This window comes from Anolis carolinensis, chromosome 3, assembly GCF_035594765.1.
Source record: "Anolis carolinensis isolate JA03-04 chromosome 3, rAnoCar3.1.pri, whole genome shotgun sequence".
NCBI classification, from domain to species: domain Eukaryota; kingdom Metazoa; phylum Chordata; class Lepidosauria; order Squamata; family Dactyloidae; genus Anolis; species Anolis carolinensis.
In genome coordinates, this window is record NC_085843.1 from 163122723 (window position 1) to 163146957 (window position 24235).

The window sequence follows — 24235 nt, forward strand, 5'->3', positions numbered from 1 at the left end:
CAAAGCCAAAAAGGCTGCTTTAGTGTCTTTGCCTTCCCTTTTCTCTAAATTAATGAAGTCTTAGCATTAGGAGTAGGGAAAGAGAGAGAGAGAGAGCAGTGTTTGTTAGGAACAGTACAGAACTTTGGGAAAGTTTGGGAAGGGAGGAGCCCTATGCTAAAAAAATTCAAAAGGCCCTGACCTAAACTATGTTTCCCCAAATGCATCAGCATCAAAAAGCACCAATCAGGGTTGCGGAGAGAGAGATTTGTCCCTCCCTAACAGCAGTCAGCAGGAGTTCCAATGAATGGTTGCATCTGCAAAGAGGAGGACTGACAGATACTTCTTGTAAGAAAATCTCTTTGTTGCTGGGAACAAGAGAGATGGCCTTCTTGGTGGCTGCCCCTCGATTCTGGAATTCCCTGCCCAGGGAAGCGAGAATGGCCCCCTGCCCTCTATCTTTTCAACGGCAGGCTAAAACCTTTTTTATTCACTTGAGCTGAAAACCCATGAAGAGATTAAAGAACTTTACAGAAACATATCTTGGTTACACTACAGACAACTAAAAGATCATTTTAGGAAAGACAAAGAATCTGGTTTCATGGACAAAGATACTTTTATGGAAAGAATACTTATATCAGAGAAGAAAGGAATAACTAAAATTAATAAAAAAATTGTTGGAATGGAATAATGAAACTGAATTGATTAAAGAATGCGTAGTAAAATGGGCTGCAAATATTGGAAGATCCACAAGAATAGAGGAATGGAAAGATATTTGGAACAAAAAATTAAAACAAATATATTCATACGACCTTAAAGAAAACTGGATTAAAATGATATATTGCTGGTATATGACACCAGAAAAATTAGGAAACTATTATAAGGATGTACAAACTAAATGTTGGAAATGTAGAATTCAAGAAGGCTCTTTTTACCACATGTGGTGGCAATGCAAACAAACTAAAGACTATTGGAAAGCAATTCATAAAGAAATTCAAAAAATATTGAAATTAAAGTATGCAATGTTACCAAAACTTATTTGCTGGGAATAACAAACAATAAATTAGATCAAAATCAAGAATCCCTTCTAAACTATTTAATCACTGAGGTAAGAATAGTGTTTGCAAGATATTGAAGAATGAAAGAAATCCCAACAATACAGCAATGGGAAGTAAAGATCCTAGAAATAAGAAATATGGATAAATTAACAACACTGTTATCAAGAGGTCAGAATCCAACAAGAAGAGAAACGGACTGGGACCCAGTAAGAGACTATTTTATTCAAAATAATATTAAAATGATAACTTAGGATGAAACTTTCTTTAAAAGATTACTCCACTTGACAAAGAATTATCATCCGGAATACTGAAAAGAAGAGGAGAAGCAGAAGGGGGGGGGGGGGGAGGAGAAGAATTAAACGAAGAAATATAAACACGAAGAAGAAGATCGGAAGCCACATAGGGGATCTCTTAGTTGAGCCCCATCCCCTTCCCATCAATCCTTTTTTATCCCTCTATTTCTTTCCTTGCCTTTCCCCTTACATCTCTTTCCACATCCCTGATTTCCCATATCTTTCCATACCCTCTCTCTTATTTTATTCATGTATAAGAAAAAACCTTAATAAATTTTTTTTAAAAAAAGCTTTTTTATTCAGACAGGCTTTTAAAGATGAAGGTGTTTAAGATCATGTTAGGGGCTACAGTGGTTTTATATGTTTTTATGGATTTAATCTGAATTGTTTTTAATTCTAATGATATTTAACACTGTTTTAATCTATATATATAAAAGAGTGATGGCATCATGGTGACCCACAAAACAACAAACCAAAGGCCCTCCAACCTCGAAATGTGACAACACAACCCATCATCCACGCCTCTAGGTTGATACAACAAAAAGAAAAGAAAAATAAAGTCCTAATTAGAGAGAGAGGAATAATTGCTTTTATCCAATTGCTGCCAGTTAGAAGGATAAGCTCCTCCAACTTGGTCTCCTAGCAACCCAATAAAAATAATAAAAAACACTAAAAAAATTAATACAATAAAATACTATAACAACAGAAAATAACTAAAAATAATACAAGAAAATAATAAAATATAACAAATAAAAATATAACTTACAATAAAATTAATAAAAATGCAAATAAAGTCAAATAAAAATAACACAACAATTTTTAACCAATACCACCACCACTTTGCCACAGCAACGCGTGGCCGGGCACAGCTAGTATTTGTATATTTTAAATTGCATTCTGATGCTTTTAATGTTAGCCGCTTTGAGTCTCCTGATGGAGCGGGTTATAAATAAACATAATAATAGTAATAATAATAATAATAATAATAATAATAATAATAATAATAATAATAATAATAATGGTTTCTATTGGGGTTACAGTAACAAGTGAACAAGTAAGAAATTATCAATTTCCAGAATCCTTTAGCCAGTATGATTCAGCAATCTCTGTGGATTCTTTCCTCTCCCTATTTTCTCTTATTCCCCTGCAAATCTGCTCTGAAAGATTGTGAAATCCTTTAGAACAGTATAAGAACTGGCTCTATAATTACAAGGGAAGGAGAGAATCAGAAAAATTTAACATCCCCTCACCTCCAGATAGCACTATTGCTGACTGAGGAAATGCTGGATCAGAGTCAATAATGTGGAGCAGCAGTTTCAGTAATCAGATTTTTTGATTGATGAGTTAGGACACGATTGCCTCAATTGGTTCCATGAATGTTAAAAGATGAAGAAAAGGAAGCTTTAAGGTGAACATGCTTTCTAAACTTAATGACATGTTTTAAAGCCCAGTACAAATTTACAAGGATGCAATTCAACATAGAACAGTAATACAAGCACACCAAAACAAAGGTATAATACACTTAGTAAGAAATAAACAAATGCTGCGATACATCTTTTAAAAAATTACTTAACAGCTTCTAACATTGTTCAGTAACACCTAAAAGATTCTAGCATTTCACATTTTATATAAGTTTTTACTTCTCAAACAGAAATTCAAAACCAAGAAATAAGAATACATAGTGTAACATAATCTTGAAATATCTCTTTCCATAAACAAAGCATTTCTATAAGCTTAATTTACAAAGCAAGAACTATTACATGCTTGCATTTACAGGTTGAATCTCCCCTGTCCGAAATGTTTGGGACCAGAAGTTTCTTGGATTTGATTTCTTGTTTTTGTTTTTGTTTTTGAAACATGATGTATTTACAAACACATAGTGAATAAAGAAAGGGAGACAAAAGCAGGCTAGTCACACATCCAGTACTGACAACTAGAGAAGAATTTGCAATCTCTGATTTTACAGAGGCTTTGTGTAAATGGAATTATTCCCTCTTTCTTTTCCACCATCAGATGTCCTTGAAGAAAAACCCATCATGTGACTAGCCCCTTTCCCCCAAAGGTAGAACTGGATGGCTAGCAAGAAAAGCTTCTGTTTTTGGAATATTTCCAATAATGGAGACTCAACCTGTATTGACCAATGAATGCAATAATATTTAAAATGCAATATATTTTAAAAATTACTTTAAAATCCATTTGAATGTAATTATGGAAAGACATTCTTCTTATGACAAATAACAAATGTTTTATCTCCAATTAATGGATTTGTTATCAGTTATCACATTACTATAAGAAAAATGCAGAATTTCTAATTTTATTCTATGCTTAGAACAGAAGCAATTGCCACAGTAATCAATGTGAGTTACTTCCTGGTATGTGAATATGAGGCTGCAGTTTTAGTAGTGTACACTACTCAATTTAATAATAATAATAATAATAATAATAATAATAATAATAATAATAATAATAATATAATTTTATTTTTATATCCAGCTTCCATCTCCCCGAAGGGACTCGGGGAGGCTTACATGAGGACAAGCCTGATCCAACAGAGATTAAAGCCAAACATAGATTAAAACATATCTCAATAAAATCAAACAACATTACAACAAGACAATAACATAAAAACAGCATCATCAGCAACCAATAGTCTGGACAGTAATGAGTACTGAATGAGTGTAATAAGTATGTAATGAATGTAATAAGTATTTAATTTTATTTAAAATACATCCTATACTTAACCTTTGTTTTCAGTTATGTAGCTTCCCTAAAAACAGTGTACTGTACATATTATGAAGCATTTGTTATGAAGAAAATAAGATATATTACTTACCAGTTAGGTGTTCCAGCCATGATGACAAGATGCCACAAAACTGCATGAAGAAACAAAATGGAGTTATATGAATGTTAAATAAATCAGATTAAGGAGCTGTCTAGGTAGCATTTTGGAGAAGCATTTTAATTTTGAAAATCAGTTTTGAATTATGCAAAATGTCATTAAGCAAATGTATTTGAAAGGTGTAAATCATAATATATTCCATTTTAAGAAGATAGTTGCACATTAATTTGAAGCAATATTTATACAGTTTTCCACCTCATATCCTTTTCAAACAGTTCACAAATAAACAGATATTTTGTCATCATGGAGAGCTGTTGTTGCACATATTATGAGATTTTCAGTATTATTCCTAGTTCTCTAGAATGTTATTCATTCCTTCTTGGGAATCCTATTAACATTTAACAAAGTTCCTAGTTTCTTCCTATTCTTTATGTGGGGACATGAGAGAAGCCTCCCAGCAGGATGGTAACTCCTCCGGGTATCCTTTGGGCAGCGTCTCTGTAGACAGCCAATTCTCTCGCACCAGACGCGACTTGCAGTATGTTCTCAAGTTGCTTCTGACATGATTAAAAAATGGAGAAAGTACTGTGTGCACAACTTTGATGCTGCATCTAAGAGGCTTTGTTGCATGTAATTCTGTGGTTATCCCTATTCTCTTTATTAAAAAGAGGTAGCACTACATAATATTCAACATTTTAGACATGTGGCCAAGCAGTATCAGAGTGCGGTCAACATGGTAAAACAATTATAAATAAGGAAGAACATACCAGCTAGGAGAAACTGCAGCCATTTAACTTTGCCTGAGAAGGGGCAAGATTCCACCTCTTCTCTGTTCCCACTGAGTTAACTGAGTGTAAGTTACTTTGAACTCAGTTTGAACCAACTGAAGTATGCTAAGAACAAAGGGAAAAAGTAGGTGGATGGAGGAAAACTATGACATTTTAAAACCAGCTAAAAAGGGGAAACAATAGAAGATTAATAGAATTGTTTTTGCCAGATTGGGACGTTTGGAGGTACGGTAGAGTCTCACTTATCCAACATAAACGGGCCGGCAGAACGTTGGATAAGTGAATAAGTTGGATAATAAGAAGGGATTAAGGAAAAGCCTATTAAACATCAAATTAGGTAATGATTTTACAAATTAAGCACCAAAACATCATGTTATACAACAAATTTGACAGAAAAAGTAGTTTGATATGCAGTAATGTTATGTTGTAATTACTGTATTTACGAATTTAGCACCAAAATATCACGATGTTTTGAAAACATTGACGACAAAAATGCATTGGATAAGCGATTGTTGGATAAGTGAGACTCTACTGTATGCCAATATTCTAAAAGTCCAACTCAAGGGTAAAGTCCACATGTTGTTTATATCTGTGGATAATTTGGATAATATTATATAAAAGAGATAAAACCCCAGATCTCTCTGTCTTCCTATCTTAAAGAGTGCCTGCTGGATTTCACCAAGATTTTAAAGAAGATGCTTAGGCAGACAAATTTTAATAATCCAAAGTGTTATTTGAAATTGCTCTACCATACAATTAGACCAGGAACCTCATCATACAGATGAGCCCCACACCCTCACCATCTTGTTCCATTTTGCCAGCACCCCACACACCCTCTCTCGTTCCCACATTACAAGGAGGGAATGGGACAAGGAGAATTGGCATCAGATGGGGAAAAGGGGAGCTACCCAAAACATTACTTAACTTGTGTTGTTGGCGAGGAAGTATCTTGGGACGCTTCCTCATCACTTCATAGATCAATGGGGTGGGGCCAAGATAGCATTATGTCATGGAGCTTGGCAAGCCCCACCCCCGAAGTGTAGCAAGGGGCCAATAATAATAATAATAATAATAATAATAATAATAATAAAATTGCACAGACTGACTACAAACAGAGGCACAACTATGTGGCCCAAATGATTCATTGGAATTTATGCCACAAGTACCACCTCCCAGCAGTAAAGAACTGGTGGGATCACAAACCTGCAAAGGTAGTGGAAAATGAATACGCAAAGATACTGTGGGACTTCCGAATCCAGACTGACAAAGTTCTGGAACACAACACACCAGACATCACAGTTGTGGAAAAGAAAAAGGTTTAGATTATTGATGTCGCCATACCAGGTGACAGTCGAAATGATGAAAAACAACAGGAAAAACTCAGCCGCTATCAGGACCTCAAGATGGAACTTCAAAGACTCTGGCAGAAACCAGTACAGGTGGTCTCGGTGGTGATGGGCACACTGGGTGCCGTGCCAAAAGATCTCAGCCAACATTTGGAAACAATAGACATTGACAAAATTACAATCTGCCAGCTGCAAAAGGCCACTCTACTGGGATCTGCACGCATCATCCGAAAATACATTGCACAGTCCTAGACGCTTGGGAAGTGTTCGACTTGTGATTTTGTGATACAAAATCCAGCAGATCTATCTTGTTTGCTGTGTCATACTATGTCGTTGTGTCAATAATAATAATAATAATAACAACAAAGTTTATTTATATCCTACCTCCTCTCCCCAGGGGACTTGAGGCGGCTTACAACATAAATAATACAATAAAGTGCAATACAGTAAAATATATAAAATGGAATAAATAATTATTAACACATCCAATCAATATAATACAGAAACAAACAAATAACAAAAATTAACAATAAAATTATTATGAACATTAGATTAAAAATACAGTCATTCCTAGGAGCTAAAAAGGGTCTTGCTACCCCAATCGAGGTAAATCTATATCTTAGAGATTGACCAATCACTGCCAAAATCCTGTTTAAATAACCAGATCTTCAAGTCCCTCCTAAATGCCATGAGGATGGATGCTTATCTAATTTTCCTGAATAGGGCATTCCAGAGTCATGGGGCCACTACTGAGAAGGCCCTCATCTGAGAAATATGATTTTGTAAATATTCTTGGGTTTGATCTTCAATAATGTTTTCCTCATAGTAATTTGAAGCCTTTTAAGGGATTTTAGGACTCTTTCCACTAAAAAGAAAGAAAGAAAATAAGCCAACAAGCTTGGAAAACCCCATTACTGCAGTGATGTCACGAGGGTTGGTCTAACCGAATGCAGTAACTCAGGTGTAACCCCATGGATGACTCTCCGTAGCAGATTATACCACAATATTGTAGTTAAAATACCAGAAACCTTTACAAAATCGGTGACTATAAAAACAGCAGCAAGGAAAACACCAATGCATATGCAAAGAAACTCCATCAATTAAAGTGTCATTGTAATTGGGTGATAATGACAGCACCAACTGGAGTGTATGTACAGTAGAAGGTCAAAAAGTAAATAGGAAGAGACTTTTAGCTTTGTAGATATATTGGTATAAGACATGTATGTTGAGTAAGCTACAGAGATATTTTTTAAACAATACATTTCTTCTGAAATATTGCACACGTTTTATAGACAGTTCCTTTGGTGTCATCTCCTCTGATGGTATCACTCAGTGCTGTTTACTTTGCATCCACTGCACCAGCCTAGTGACACCACTGCATTATTGAACTACGGTAAAACTACTGAAAACTTGGATGTTCCAACAAGCCTTTGAGAAGGATTAATCCCTAGGCCCACTCCCTAATCGCCAGATAGAAATCTGTTCTGGTCCTCACCCACTTCACCTGCCCTCTGATATGATGTTTGCACTACCCCTTGCCCAGGTCTTTTATAGTTGATTTGGTTTTTTTTAGTTCTCCTGACCATAGGACTCCTGAACCTCGCCTGATGAAGTTTCGATGTTCTCAGTGATATATATATATATACTGGAACATCGAATATATAATATAGGTATTATTTTTGATGTGTTTTATCAGGGTTTTTGTATTTCATAATGTTTTGTTTTAATTTTATTTCTTTTTCCATTTTTAGTTTTTATTTTGTTGGCCATCATTTTGTTTATCAAGTTACAGTTAGGTTGTTTATATTGTCTAATGTGCTTTGTCTTGATGTAAACTGTTTTGTATGGTTTTCTTTGGGCATTGAATGGTTGCCATATGTTTGGAAACCACCCTGAGTCCCTTCGGGGAGATAGGGTGGTCTATAAATAGAGATTATTATTATTATTATTATTATTATTATTATTATTATTATTATTATTATTATTACAGTAGAGTCTCGCTTATCCAACGTAAACGGGCCGGCAGAACGTTGGATAAGCGAATATGTTGGATAATAAGGAGAGATTAAGGAAAAGCCTATTAAGCATCAAGTTAGGTTATGATTTTACAAATTAAGCACCAAAACATCATGATATATTGAAAACATTGACTACAAAAATGCATTAGATAATCCAGAACGTTGGATAAGCGAGTATTGGATAAGTAAAACTCTATTATTATTTAAAGAAAAAGTGGAGAAGAGGATGAATGTCAAAATCTGCTTATAGATAACTCTGTACTCAGTGAAACTAAATTCTGGCTGGCTATATTCTGAGTAGAGGAAAATGGAGGGGAAACATGGGAATAGAAGATGACGTTATTGAAAATCTGAGCAGAAGCACTCATAACATTTTTTTTTTTGTTGCAGATCTCATTCTAGTTTTGCATCAAGACAATTATTTATCTATTTATTTACAGTATTTATATTCCGCCCTTCTCACCCCGAAGGGGACTCACAGCGGATTACAATGAACATATATATGGCAAAGATTCAATGCCATCAGACAAACAACATACAGTATAGACATACACAGAGGCAATTTTAACATTTCCAGCTTCATGAGGGTATGCTCAATTCTGGCCACAGGGGGGGCTGTTGCTTCATCATCCACAAGTCACACCGAGTGTTGTACTTCCTCATTCCTTTCCACGTGCTGCTGGCAGTTTTATGGTGTTGTAAATTAGTTAAATTAGACTCCTGCATAAAGCGTACCTAAATTTCCTAGTTGACAAATGCAACTGTATTTCGGGCTGCTTAGGTAAACAGCAAGCTGGGCTATTTAATGGTCGGGGGCTTACTCTGACCTGGGCTTCAAACTCATGTCCTCTCGGTCAGTAGTGATTTATTGCAGCTGGTTACTAGCCAGCTGTGCCACAGCCCGGTGCAGACAATATTGCTATTGTTATCTATTCAAAGGAAGTCGCTTTGTGTTCTTCATAATTCTGTGTTCTTTCTGTTACCTTCCCATCTAGAATATATTGCCACATAATTTTCCCAGTTATTGCTACTGTTAACATATAAATTCAACACATCAACATGAATAGACACTAAAAAATTGTAAGCTACTGCACAGCTAAAAAAAAGATTTAAAGTAATACTGTATGTTCTTTCCTTTAAAGTTTGAGAAACATGTCATTTTTTGCTATCTTCTGGCTTGTTATATTCTATATAGCCAGAAGAGGGAGGGCTTGTCTTTCAAAGGAAATGGAAAAGGCCCTGGCACTAATTTGACAAAACCAGTTTCTACTCTCCAACAGGATAGATACTTCACATTATCTATATATTATAATATTTAATGTGTTGCTTCTGTAAAAGAAGCAGACTAATTTTTTTATTTTGAAGTTGGAGGAAATGTAGCATAATATATTACTTTCCAAAATATGAAAAACAAACATACTTAACTTAGAACAGAAAAAACTGTTCTTAATGGGTTTGTGTAACGGTGCTGAACATGTTTACAGTGGAGATAATTAAATTAAATAGGACAAGTGGTTCTACTTAAAAATGTTACAACTTAAAATCATATTAAGTTCACATGATGATGTCAGAGTTCTACTCCCTCCCCCCCCCCCCCAAAAAAAAACAAACCTGGAAGAGACATGGGAACTAGGGGCAGCTAACAAAGGATGCCCCCAGGCAGAAAGTAGCCAGTATATGAAGCCATTCAATGCAAATTAGGGTGATTAATTGCAACATTCACGCTGGCCTCCAACTGACAAGAGTTCTTCCCTCACCCAGGACTTCCCACAGATGTATATAAACCTTCCTTACTGAGTTTCTCCATACCTCACAACCTCTGAGGATGCCTGCCATAGATGTGGGTGAAACGTCAGGAGAGAATACTTCTAGAACATGGCCATACAGCCTGGAAAACTGCCAAACAGCTCTCACAGTGAGGAAGTTCTTCCTGATGTCCAGGTGAAATCTCCTTTCCTGTAGTTTAAAGCCATTGTTCCGCATCCTAGTCTCCAGGACAGCAGAGAACTAGCTTGCTCCCTCCTCCCTATGATTTCCCCTCACATATTTATACATGGCTATCATGTCTCCTCTCAGCCTTCTCTTCTGTAGGCTAAACATGCCCAGCTTTTTAAGCTGCTCCTCATAGCTTGTCAACATCTCCCTTCAACTGCGGTGCCCAGAATTGGACACAATATTCCAGGTGTGGTCTGACCAAGGCAGAATAGAGGGGGAGCATGACTTCCCTGGATCTAGACACTATACTCTTATTGATGCAGACCAAAATCCCATTGGCTTTTTTAGCGGCTGCATCACATTGTTGGCTCATGTTTAACTTCTTGTCCACAAGGACTCCCAAGATCTTTTTCACGCGTACTGCTGTTGAGCCAGGCGTCCCCCATTCTGTATCTTTGCATTCCATTTTTTCTGCCTAAGTGGAGTATCTTGCATTTGTCCCTGTTGAACTTCATTTTGTTAGTTTCAGCCCATCTCTCTAATCTGTTAAGATCGTTTTGAATGCTGCTCCTGTCTTCTGGAGTGTTAGCTATCCCTCCCAGTTTGGTGTCATCTGCAAACTTGATGATCATGCCTTCTAACCCTTTGTCTAAGTTGTTAATAAAGATGTTGAACAGAACCAGGCCCAGGATGGAACCCTGTGGCACTCCACTTGTCACTTCTTTCCAAGTTGAAGAAGATGCATTGGTGAGCAACCTTTGGGTTTGTTCGCTTAGCCAATTACAGATCCATCGAACCATAGTTTTGTCTAGCTGACTAGTTTGTTTGCCAGAAGGTCATGGGGGACTTTGTCAAAGGCCTTATTGAAATCCAGCTATGCTACATCTACGGCGTTCCCTGTATTGACCCAGCTTGTAACGTTAGCGAATTAAGTCTAGTTGTGTCCAACTCTGGGGTTTGGTGCTCATCGCCATTTCTAAGTCAAAGAGCTGGCATTGTCCATAGATACCTCCAAGGTCATGTGGCCAGCATGACTGCATGGAGTGCCATTACTTTCCCGCCAGAGCAATACCTATTGATCTACTCACATTTGCATGTTTTTGAACGGCTAGGTTGGCAGTAGCTGGGGCTAACAGCGGGTGCTCACCCCACTCTCCCCAGATTCGAATCACCAACCGTTATGTCATCAAGTTCAACAGCTCAGCAGTTTAACCCTCTGCGCCACCTGGGGCTCCTTGCTCTTCCCAGTAGGCTCAGGCAAAAGCAAACTACAGTAAGCCTGTCTTTGCTTGCATGTTCTTCCTCATTTGCCATCATGATTGTAAGGTAATGTTATTTGGTCATATATCTCCTGGTGAAATGCCGGAAGGTATGTGACCCAAACATATCAACCTCAGAATGTGAGCCTGCAAAGAAGAGCAAGTAAATGAAAATGATCTAGGGAGAGATGCATCTCCTGAAGTCCACACTGAGGCAGTTAGATGTTCCAGAATTAGAGCCCTTTTTCTGCACATGTTCCTGGAGTAATGGCAAAGACATTATATCATGCAACGAATGAATAAAAGACAAAATACAGCAGCACAAAATCTTAATATATAAGCCTGCTTTGATACTCATAACTTCAGTGAGACTGACAGCTTGATCACATGCATTACAATTCGGTTATTCAAATATCACACAAAATGTTGATGATAATAGAAACCTCAAGACATTCAGGGCATTAGTGGGGAAGGAAAGGAAGCAAACTACGTATTTACCATTCAGTGCTGAGTTCTTAAACAGAGAGAATTCTTCTATGTTTGCACCAACCAAACCAATTGATAACCTAGTCCTGATTCCTTTGCACGTTTAACCTAAACATCAAAATACTTTGAAGGAGTACAAAGGAAGTTCCCTAGTACGGGCATTTCATTTGGAAGCACCCCAGAGACAAAACACAGCAAGTTCTCAAAAATCTTGGTAGTAAAATTACTTTTCAAAACAAATGAGGGAAAAACAAAGGGCAAAAATTCTGTAACTATGAAAGGATGGATCAATGCATTTGAAGTCCACTTCAGCTTCACACACATTTCACAAGTCTATTTTAGTAATTCCATTTTTGCATCAGTTTTAAATTGTATGCTGATGCTTTTATGTTAAGCCGCTTTGAGTTTCCTGCAGGAGAAATAAAGCGGAAGATAAATAAATATAGAAATAAAACAATCAAATAAATCGATGTGATTTTATTTTAAAGAAAAATACTTGAACTTCTGTTTCAATTTGAACATCAACATTTTAAAATGGACTTTAAACATCAATACATATTTTCATGGGCTTTTGTTATGATTGTTGCTGAAAAGATCTGGAAAAAACCAGAAGGATAACAGCATTTCCAGTTTGCATATTCATTTGGGAGATGTTAATCATGTGAAACTTTAGTTTTGTTTATAAAAATGCAGCCTATATGAAATTCTCAAGCTTTCCTGGTCATCATATCTACTTATCCAACAATGTGGTCTAGATGGTATTCCATGGTCTTGTTATTGAAAGACGGTCAAAAATAGGCTCACAGAGGACCTCAATGCTATCAAGTTGCCGAATGCTATATAATGGGCTTATGCTGGAGGGGACTGGAAAGGGAGACAGTGCTTTTATCTAACTCAGCGTTTCTCTACCTGGGGGTTGGGAGCCCTTCCGGGGGTGGGGGGGTCGCCAAAGACCATCAGAAAACACAAATTTCTGATGGTCTTAGGAACCCAAATCCCTCCAGTATTTTATGTTGGTTATGGGGATTTTGTGTGGGAAGTTTGGCTCAATTCTATTGTTGGTGGGGTTCAAGGGGTTTATTGATTGTAGATTAACTATAAATCCCAGCAACTACAACTCTCCAATGTCAAGGTCTACTTACCCCAAACTCCACCAGTGTTCAAATTTGGGTACATTGAGTATTCATGCCAAGTTTGGTCCACATCCATCATTGTTTGGAGTCCACAGTGCACAGGTGAACTACAACTCCAAAACTCAAGATCAATGCCCACCAGACCTTTCCAGTATTTTCTGTTGGTCATGGGAGCTCTGTGTGCCAAGTTTGGTTCAATTCCATCATTTGTGGAGTTCAGAATGCTCTTTGCTTGTAGGTTAAATATAAATCCCAGCAACTACTACTCCCAAATGACAAAATCAATCCCCTCCCAACCTCACCAGTATTCACATTTGGGTGTATCGGGTATTTGTGCCGAATTTGCTCCAGTAAATGAAAATACATCCTGCATATCAGATATTTATATTATGATTCATGACAGTAGCAAAATTACCGTTATGAAGTAGCAACAAAATAATGTTAAAGTTGGGGTCACCACAACTTCAGGAACTGTATTAAGGGGTTGTGGCATTAGGGAGGTTGAGAACTACTCATCTAACTCATTCAGGGGACAGGGTCACAAGGCGGAAAAGGAGTATGTGTGCCACTGCCAAGTCAAGATGCAGAACTCCAACACAGCCACTTTATTCATGACCAGAGTCAAATGGTTTAGAAGCTACCCAGTTTAACCTGTGGAACATTGTTTTGGTTTCTGCCTATTTATTTTTGAGTAAGGTTTTCTGAAGCACTTACAATAAAAATTTCAGAGAGCATTACTATCTCTTCCCTACTCACTTTCACTGAAGGAAAATTATATATAATTGCATCTTTGAATTGGACTTACTTAAAATTACAGGTGCTTTTGTTCATACAAAACTAGTCACCAGAAATAACAACTGTTTTGCACTACCCTTCTTTGCCAAGGATATAATCAAATAGATAGTCTTCTGTCAGCGTATTGTTTGTGCAACAACAAAGCAGTTCTAAAATTTGGGAGAGGGAAAACAGGTTGAAACAGCAGACTAGAGATAAATGCATTTCCTTGGAAGTAATCTGATCCTTTTTCAGATGATCACCTTGGAGGATATTGTAAACCTTTTTAATTTAATTTTTGCATGCAAGAATAACAATTCTGGATGTTTTCTGTCTGCTTAGCAAAAATGTTTGCAAAAAAAAAAAAAAACTATGTGAAAAAGACCCTTAGTGAAACTTTTGAAAAATGCCCCGAAATGCAAAATAAATAAATACATTTTCTTAACATCTCAACCAAATCACCATACAAATAGAACTGCCACTTTCAAAAGGTTCTCCAGCAATTGTTCTTGGTAAGAAAACAAGTAAAAGGGAAGGCTTTACTTGCTTCATATGAGGGTTATCCAGAAAGTAGATTACGTTTTGGAATTAAATGAACAAAGTATAGGAGAAAACATTTACCATATGCAGTTGAAAGCCACACCGAAACACCACTTATCAATATAGTCGCCGTTCAAATCTAGGCACTTATCATAGCAAAGAATTCCTCCCCTACCAAACTCTGCCGCTTGCATCCTCAACGCAGCTGCGGGAAGGGGAGACCAGCTGGTTGAGGACGCAAGCGGCAGAGTTTGGTGGGGGAGGAGTTTCCAAGCTCATTCCTCGCTATGATAAGTGCCTAGATTTAAATGGCGACTATGTTGAGAAGTGGTATTTCGGTGTGGCTTTCAACTGCAAGTGGTAAATGTTTTCTCCTATACCTAGTTCATTTTTAATTCCAAAACATAATCTACTTTCTGGATAACCCTCGTATTTTGTGTCAGGCCACTCATTGGAGGCACAGCAGTAGAGACAATTCAAAAGACGGCAATTCAATATCTGCAAACAAAAATCACAAGGAAAATCTACAAATCTATAGTGTTATGATGGACTCATTTCTCCCAACACGTGAAGATCTGCAGAAATATCCCATGCCTAGAATGGCTACATTCAAACCTGGAGAACAAGCACGCAGCATTAAATGTCCTAGTGTAGCAGTAGGTAAGGCAGGTGTGGCTTCCTCAGAAATTCTATCCATCCCCAACCTATTGTAACAAATCATGGCTCCAGCTATACAACACAGCAAGCAGCAAAGGAGATGTAATGAGGAAAAAAAGGCACGAAAAGTAATAGCTGCTTATCTCTTGTCATACAAGGAGTCTGGAATATGAAACAAGGATCAGTGTGGAGAATTTTCAGTCTTTCAGATGTTGGACTGCAACTCCCATTGGCCCTAGCCAGAAAAACCTTTAGAGGAGAGTTATGGGAGATAAAATTCAACAACAGATGTGGGACACAGATTCCCAATCTTAGTATGAACCGTCAAGGGACAAATCCAACTATATTATACCCTCCAACATTTTACAGAGTCGAAACTAGGATACACGTGGCCAAGTAACATCTGAGTATGTTCTAGATGCCAAAGAATACGTAAGCTACAAGAGGATGCATGCACTTCACTTTTGTCTCAGCCTTATTGGGAAAAGCAAGGTTTTCCCTGCTCTTCCACTTGCTTTTCCCAATAGGCTGAGACAAAAGTGAAGTACAGCTTACTTATAGCTTACGTATTCTTCGGCATCTAGACCCCACTCAGATATTACTTGGCCACATGTATCCTAGTTTCCAATAAGTTAACCAAGTGCAAACTACTTTTACGCTTTAAACTCAGTTTGCACCAGAGAAAGTAAACTGAGGATAGAGGGAAAAATGGGAAAAGGGAAAGTAGGTAATTTTAAAAGGAGTTAAAAAGAGGAATGACAGGGAATCGGTAGGATCTATCGTCCCTAATTCAAACAATTTAGGAGTATGCTATGTTTGTCCATTTCAGACACAACCAGTCCTAGTCATGGTGATAAAAAGGAGAGCTGTGCATGGCTCTATGGTTTCTATTCCAACTTACTCTGTAGCAATCTGGACAAAATTCTTTCTGATTCAAACTCCATAGGCAACTTAGCATTTTAAAATCCTGATCACCAAAAACAAAAATGGTCATAACGCCTTCCCCAAACATACACACACTACTTAAAATTTGTATATTTTATAGTAATGGTGATAGGGGGGTTAGCTCAGCCCAGTTTCTGGGAAATCATTCCAAGGTTTTGTGTGGTAGGCTACATATATGTGTATCTGTGTGTATAAACAGATGTGTACATGTGTGTGCAATCATTACAGTTTTGTTAACTATTTGGTCTTCACAAAGCATTATTTCACCTTGCATTTGTTCCGGCAGTGGGCTCCCTCCCACATATCAGTCAACTAACCTTGTTACTATTTAACTAAGATTAATGATAAAGAAATAACAATGTCCTTGAAAAAAGAGTGTTTATCTTCTTGTTGTAAGTCAACATGTGAAATGCAGTGATGCAGCAGTAGAAAGCAGGCACTCTCTCTCTGTATATATGTGGGTTTTTCTATGACAAAAGTGTGCTTTATTTGTTACTAGCAATCCAAGTGGTGAAATCACCATAATGATCCCACTGACTACTGATAAAACACTCCTTCATGTGGTCCTATAGTCCCTCCCTGCATTTCCCAAGATTATGTGCTGCTGTCACCTCAGTTTCTGAATCTCTGCTCTGCTCAGTCGTTTAGTCGTCTCCGACTCTTTGTGACCTCATGGACCAGTCCACGTCAGAGCTCCCTGTCGGCCGTCTCTGCCCCCAGTTCCTTCAAGGTCAAGCCAGTCACTTCAAGGATACTGTCCATCCATCTTGCCCTTGGTCGGCCTCTCTTCCTTTTTCCTTCCATTTCCCCCAGCATCGTGATCTTCTCTAAGCTTTCCTGTCTCCTCATGATGTGGCCAAAATACATCTTTGCATCCAATATCCTTCCCTCCAGTGAGCAGCCGGGCATTATTTCCTGGAGGATGGACTGGTTGGATCTTCTTGCGGTCCAAGGCACTCTCAGGATTTTCCTCCAGCACCAGAGTTCAAAAGCGTCTATCTTCCTTTGCTCAGCCTTTCCTATGGTCCAGCTCTTGCATCCATAGGTTATTATGGGGAATACCATTGCTTTGACTATGCGGACCTTCGTTGCCAGTGTGATGTCTCTGCTCTTCACTATTTTGATGAGGTTCTGAATAGAAGACTGGATATTCCTTGCCATAAATTTATTTTGTTTTATATATTCAGAGGTCCTTCTTGATCTACTATCTGCACGGTCATTTGGGCTTCCATGATTTCAGATCACAATCTGACCTAAAGAGACAAGTCAACAAACTGCCACTTATCCAATATACTAATGTATATAGACATTTTAGTGCAAAAATCACAGAGTTAACTTATTCATGGGTTACTGTGAGTTCTAGACCCTAATTCTTATTTTTATAAAAAGAAAGCACCCCCTTCTCTGAGTAGAGTGGCAAAAGGTAAGAGGTTAGTTCTTCCTCAGAGAACCTAAAACAAGGACTGGCTCTCTCCGTGGAACCATATCTGGCCTTTTTGAATGCCTGAGTGGGGAAATGAGGGTGGCAGCTAGGAGCCGCTGCCTCCCTGAGACCGCATTGGTGCTTTCCCCTTTCTGCAGAATGACCCTCAACATAGATAGTTTCAGAATCACAATTTTGGCCTGGTTTTAGTAACATAATAACAAAATAGAAAGACAAAGAGTTCCAGTTAGTTCCACTTGGTCCATAGAGGGCACCAGAAGCATAAAAATAAAACAGAATTTTACACCAGCACGAGTTTTTGTTGACTGCAGTGGACACCCAGTCTACTGGGGCCAGCAGTCTTGCTACATCACTCAAAACCTTCCCTAGTCTGTTCTCTCTTCCATCTCCCATGATGTCCTGAGAAAGCACTTTGCTTCCTCTTGCTCCACAGAAAGAATAGCCAAGGCAAAATTCACAACATGATCTGGATTCTCTGATCATAGGTATTTTTCTTAGATTTTCTCTGAATATGCTAGTATTTTCTTTTGCCTGGCTGGTATTTGGGACCTTTGGTGATATTTCCTGTTGCATGATTCTGTCTGCATCCTGCTGCCAGTCCTTAGCCCATTCTCTGCTATTGATGAGCTGCAAATCCCATATTATTCCCTTCATTTATCTGGCGTGATGGGGCTGTTCCACTTCTGTGGTGGCATGTTGGCATTTTATTTATTTATTTATTTCTTGTGCCAGAAACGAACTGAGAATACAATGACAATGCATAAAAAAACACAAAGTTAAAAACTTGGCATTATGCTAAATTTCTTTTGCTCAGAAGCTGGCCACTACAAGTGCCTCTGATGTCGCTGTAAGTAGGTCCTCCATTGTGCATGTGGCAGGGCACAGAGTGCATTGTAGTAAGTGGTCTATGGTTTGTTCTTCTCCACACTGACATGTCGTGGACTGTAGACCCATTTTTTTAAGATTGGCTCTGCATCATGTGATACCAGAGTGCAATCTGTTCAGCGCCTTTCAATTCACCCAGTCTTCTGTGTGCTCAGGAGGGAGTTTTTCATCTGATATCAGCAACTGTTTGAGGTTCCAAGTTTTAGCCGGTTACTTTTCAACTCTTGCATGTTGAGGTGTTCCTGGAAGTATCTCTGTAGATCTTAGAAAATTATTTCTTAATTTAAGGCATTGGCATGCCGGTTAATATCTGAACAGAGGATGGGTCGGAGATGTCAATGCCTTGGCCCTTTCATTGTTGGCTGCTACTTCCTGACTGATATCAGGTAGTGTAATACCGGCTAAACAGTATAATTTCTCTAATGTTGTAGGGCATAGACATCCTGTGATAATGAATGCATGTCTCATTAAAAGCCATATCCACTGACATGGTGAGATGTATTCCACACTGGGCATGCGTATTCAGCAGCAGAGTAGCAAAGCGCAAGGGCAGATGTCTTCACTGTGTCTGGTTGTGATCTCCAGGTTGTGTCAGCTGTTGTATGATATTATTTCTAGCACCCACTTTTTGCTTGATAGTTGCACAGTGCTTCTTGTAAGTCAGAGTATGGTCCAGAGTAACTCCCAAGTATTTTGGTGTGCTGCAATGCTCCAGTGGGATTCCTTCCCAGGTAATCCGCAGAGCTCGAGATGCTTATCTGTTCTTAAGATGCTGGCACTGAAGTGGTATTAGGCCAGTGGTCCTCAGCCTGGGATCTCCAGATGTTTTTGGTCTACAACTCCCAGATATCCTAGCCAGTTTACCAGCTGTTTCTGGGAGTTGAAGAACAAAAACATCTGGCGAACCCAGGTTGAGATCCATTGTATTAGGCATTCTCTTCCTCTCACACTCCTAATTTTTAAAATTTCAGTAGTATTTGATAGTGGTGTGCACTATATTGGCTTGACATTCCGGATTCAGAGGATTTGGCTAAAATTGGCAATTGAATAAATGGATATGATGCGGGCGGGGCAGCCAGAGACAGGCAATAATGATACACATGGCAGCCAATCTTCGGCTGTATTCAGCTGCCACGAGAGAAGAGCAGCTGCACACAGGTCCCTCACCCTTTAGTCTTGCCAGAGCAAATCAGAAAAAGAAAGCAGATCATGTGTTTTTTTGCAAATCTGGCATTTGAGAGGGAGAGAAGTGCTAGCTCCATGCCGCTGTTTAATGCTTAGGGAATTGATTGCTTTCTGAAAATTCCTTTTTCTTCTGCATTAAATTTTCTTAGTCAAATATCTTTCAGGCCTTTTATTTTACTAGTAATTTTGCTAGGGAGGAGTGGGTGGGCCAGTCCTGCCCAGCAAAATTAGTAGTAAAATAAAAGAAGGACTGAAAAATATTTAACTAAGCCTCCCCCTTTCACCTATTTGACTCTGTCTTTGCTATACCCTCCCCAACCCTATCTTCTGGTTTGTGTGTGCCTTCACCAGTCTAGCAGTCTCCCCCACCACAGCCCTTCTTGTTAGTTCACCTCTTTGAATCTTTCTCTCCTTTAAAAATTTCCTTAAAATCAGTGGATTATCCAAATATTCTGAAACTTAGGAGTCTTGCAGGGGGGAAGGTGTCCTCCAAGTGTGGCCATTTTTGTCTTGATAGCCAGAAATCAGAGAAAGGGGACTCTCGCCATTTCCTTCATTGAAACCAATGGCCATATTTTCCCAAACTGAAAATGGAGCTTCTAGCTGCGGAGACGAGAAACGGCATTTCCCTCCCAATTTAGGAAATTTCTCAAAAATCAGAATGGGAGCCCAGACAAAAAGGGACTAAACATGGGACAGGTTTTTCCCCAAATTGCACACCCCTAGTATTTGACTTTAAACAAAATGAACTGCTGCTAGAACTGTGAAACTGTAGCAACAACAGAGCAGCAGAAGTATGAGAAGGCTGACTTTCAAGGGTATGTGGAAGTATGAACGAACATGGGGCCACAGATTGGCAAATTGGTGCAATTACATAAATGGAGAGAAGTGCAATAATAACAAATGTCCACAGAGTCAAAGCAATGGTATTCCCCATAGTAACCTATGGATGCGAGAGCTGGACCATAAGGAAGGCTGAGCGAAGGAAGATAGACGCTTTTGAACTCTGGTGCTGGAGGAAAATCCTGAGAGTGCCTTGGACCACAAGAAGATCCAACTAGTCCATCCTCCAAGAAATAATGCCCGGCTGCTCACTGAAGGGAAGGATATTAGAGGCAAAGCTGAAGTATTTTGGCCACATCATGAGAAGACAGGAAAGCTTTGAAAAGATCACAATGCTAGGGAAAATGGAAGGAAAAAGGAAGAGAGGCCGACCAAGGGCAAGATGGATGGACGGTATCCTTGAAGTGACTGGCTTGACGGCCGACAGGGAGCTCTGGCGTGGACTGGTCTATGAGGTCACGAAGAGTCGGAGACGAATAAACGAATGAATGAGCAGCAGCAGCAGCAATAATGAGGATATTCATGCTCATTCAGGCCTATCACACTATTATTCCACGTTAGCTACCATAGGAACATCCTGTGGAATTCTGAAGTTTGTAGTTTAGTGAGGCCCAAGAGTTCTCTGGCTGAGAATTTTGAACGCCTTTCCCAGACTACAAATTCCTGGCTTTCGTAGGATGTTATCACTGCAGTTAACATGGAATAATAGCCCTATAATGCTATATTAGCAAGAAGTAAATTTAAAATAGTTTTTGTAAATCTTATGAGCATTAGTGGTGCTAGGCCTGAGATTCTGCCTCATCCTGAAAGGACACCATTTTATTTCATTTTACAGTGAAGATTTTGCAATTGCAATTTTTTTGTTGAGCCTGTGTAGTTGGTCTCCTCCACAGGACAGATTTCATTCCAAAACATTTAGCAAAGTCTGTTCATTTATGGATTAAAAGGCACACAAAGTTTTTTTTTTTTTGGCATCATCAAATATTTTGCTATCAGTGCTGCGAATGCAGGTTATGCTGTTCGACTTAAAGCTGATGGAAACCCATTAAGACTTTTTAGCTGTAAGGGAACTCTCATGCTTCAGGGCATATGCTGATTGCCTTCAGGGGTCAGAAAAAATTTCCCCCTCTATGAGAGATCAGTGTAACATTTGCTAATGCGTCTAGCTAAGACATTTTGCAATCCTGTAGCTTCGGGCAGACCCAGGCCCATCCTGTAAAAAGAGCATATCTGGTTCCCTTGATCAATGAACAAGTGCTGAATTGGCAACTTGCTCTTCTCCTCTGGAGGTTAATAGTACAGTGCAACAGAAATAGAAGACATTTTGTTGCATGCCCAGAACAGATGTTTGGTAGATCATGGCAAATGTTAAAAGTAAATTTATTACATAAATGTTCATGTACCTTAAGGAACTCTTCTCCTAAGTAAATCCAAATTTAGTACTTATTATCTGTGATCAAGCCATCTATGAAGGAAAGTGCTAAACATCTTAGTTCCACTGGTACATAAAGCCTCCATGACTTTTTGTAAAGTCTATATTTTTTCAAGCACAAATTTGATCCTTTCCATTTAAGTGTCAGCTTGTGAATGTTCTTTGAAGTCCAGCCAAATATTCATATGGGTTTGGGCTATGTGGAAATATTCATAGTGAAGACATTGAAATAGTTTGAGATTTTCTACACTTTTGCTCAGTCACTAATCAGAATGGAGATTGCAGTCAAGAAATCAGAAGACTGGGACTTGAAAGAGTCAGCAATGATAGAACTAAACAAGATTCTGAAATCTACAGATATGGTAAGATTGTCTATGCCATTAATTTTGTAATTTCAATAAGACTGTGAAAACTGGACAGTGAAGAAAGTTGATGGGAAGAAGATCAACACATTTGAAACTTAATGCTGGATAATTCTATGCATACCATGGACTGCTAAAAAAAAACAACTAAATGGGTCCAATAGCAAATCAAGTCTGAACTCCCCTTAGAAGCCAGGATCACTATACTGACAATGCCATATCATGAGAAGTCATGACATTAGAAAAAACAATAATGGTTGGTAAAGTATAAGGCAGTAGAAAAAGAAGACGATTGAGAGACTCAGGACTTCATCATATGAGGAAATTTCAGCGTCCTAGGATGCTTTAGTCTCAGTAGCTCAACTGAGCGAAAGCATCCTATGACACTGTGCTGGCAACACGGGAGCCTCCCCGTATTACATTAGGAACAATGGGACTAGTGTGCGGGAAGCCACGTGGTAATGCTTCTCCACATGTGGTGGGGAAGTACCACTGTGGCAAGGCAGGAAGCAGGGATTGCTCCACTGCCCTTCCAACTTGCCACGGAGCCTGATGAATCAGAATGTGGGACCCCATCAATGTGATGAGGTCCTCAGTCAAAGAAGTCACATCCCCGAGTCTGCAAGAATTGAATAGGACTGTTAATGACAGGGTGACCTGCAGGCCTCTCATTCATAGGTTCACCATAAGTAGATGATTTGACAGCGTCAACAACAACACGCTTTATAAGCATTTTCATCAATGTTATACTCTTTTAGAGATCAATTTTACTTAATATTATGTATGCTTGATGGGAGAATTATGTCATAGCATTTGGAGAAATGCAAAAATTAAAGAATCCAGTTTCCGTATTACTTAGAGAAGTGCAAATTAAACTATCACATTTTAAAAGATGACGTAACCTTACCTACTTATCTCACACACACACAAAGCACATTCAGAAGAGGTAGCCCAAATCTGCCTAGGTTGCACTTTGTAGCTTTAAGCTGTTATACCAGGGGTCCCCAAACTTTTTTAACAGGGGGCCGGTTCACGATCCTTCAGACCGTTGGAGGGCCGGACTATAGTTGTCCACCGAGCAATAATAATAACAACAATAACAACAATAACAACAACAACAACAACAACAACAAAGAGGGTTGGAAGAGACCCTTTGAGCCATTGAGTCCAATCCCCTTCTGCCTTTGTGCACCAAAAGCACAAGCAAAGCACCCCTGACAGATGGCCACCCAGCGTCAATGTTAATAATAATAATAATAATAATAATAATAATAATAATAATAATAATAATAAAGAGGAAGAGGCCCCTTGGGCCATTTAGTCCAATTCCCTTCTGCCTTTGTGCACCAAAGCACAAGCAATGCACCCCTGACAGATGACCACCCAGCCTCAATGATAATAATAATAATAATAATAATAATAATAATAATAATAATAATGATCTGCCAACTGCAAAAGGCCACCCTACTGGGATCTGCACGCATCATCCGAAAATACATCACACAGTCCTAGACACTTGGGAAGTGTTCGACTTGTGATTTTGTGATACGAAATCCAGCATATCTATCTTGTTTGCTGTGACATAAAATAATAATAATAATAATAATAATAATAATAATAATAATAATAATAATAATAATAATAAGGGTTGGAAGAGAAGAAGAGACCCCTTGGGTCATTTAGCCCAACCCCCTTTTGCCCTTCTGCCGTGGGGGCCGGATAAATGGCTTCGATGGGCCGCATCCGGCCCCAGGGCCTTAGTTTGGGGACCTCTGTGTTATACTATGTGGTAACAGCTTTTTCCTAATGCTCAGTTCAGCTGTGGTATCAGAGTGATGATAGTGACAATTCCTTTTGAAATAAGCCATTACGATAAGGAAGAGAAGAATTGTAGATTTTACTCCTTCTTTGGTACATCCGTCTACCACACAAAGGGAAGAATCTCATTGCTGCTTTAAATGTAGTATCATTATCCCAAGTCAACATCTCTACCTGGTTACTAAGACTTGCCTTATTACTTGAATTCAGGGTGTA

General features: G+C 38.6%; 1 protein-coding gene across 3 annotated transcripts in view; it reads right to left on the reverse strand.

The window, feature by feature from the left end:
* The window catches only part of habp2 (hyaluronan binding protein 2), a 75897-nt gene that overhangs the window by 43539 nt on the left and 8123 nt on the right, over positions 1–24235 (reverse strand). For all 3 annotated transcript variants that reach the window (XM_062975711.1, XM_008114741.3, XM_008114740.3), the window contains exon 2: positions 4164–4203. In XM_062975711.1, the coding sequence (XP_062831781.1) occupies positions 4164–4203 (40 nt within the window). The remainder of the gene's footprint in view (positions 1–4163; positions 4204–24235) is intronic.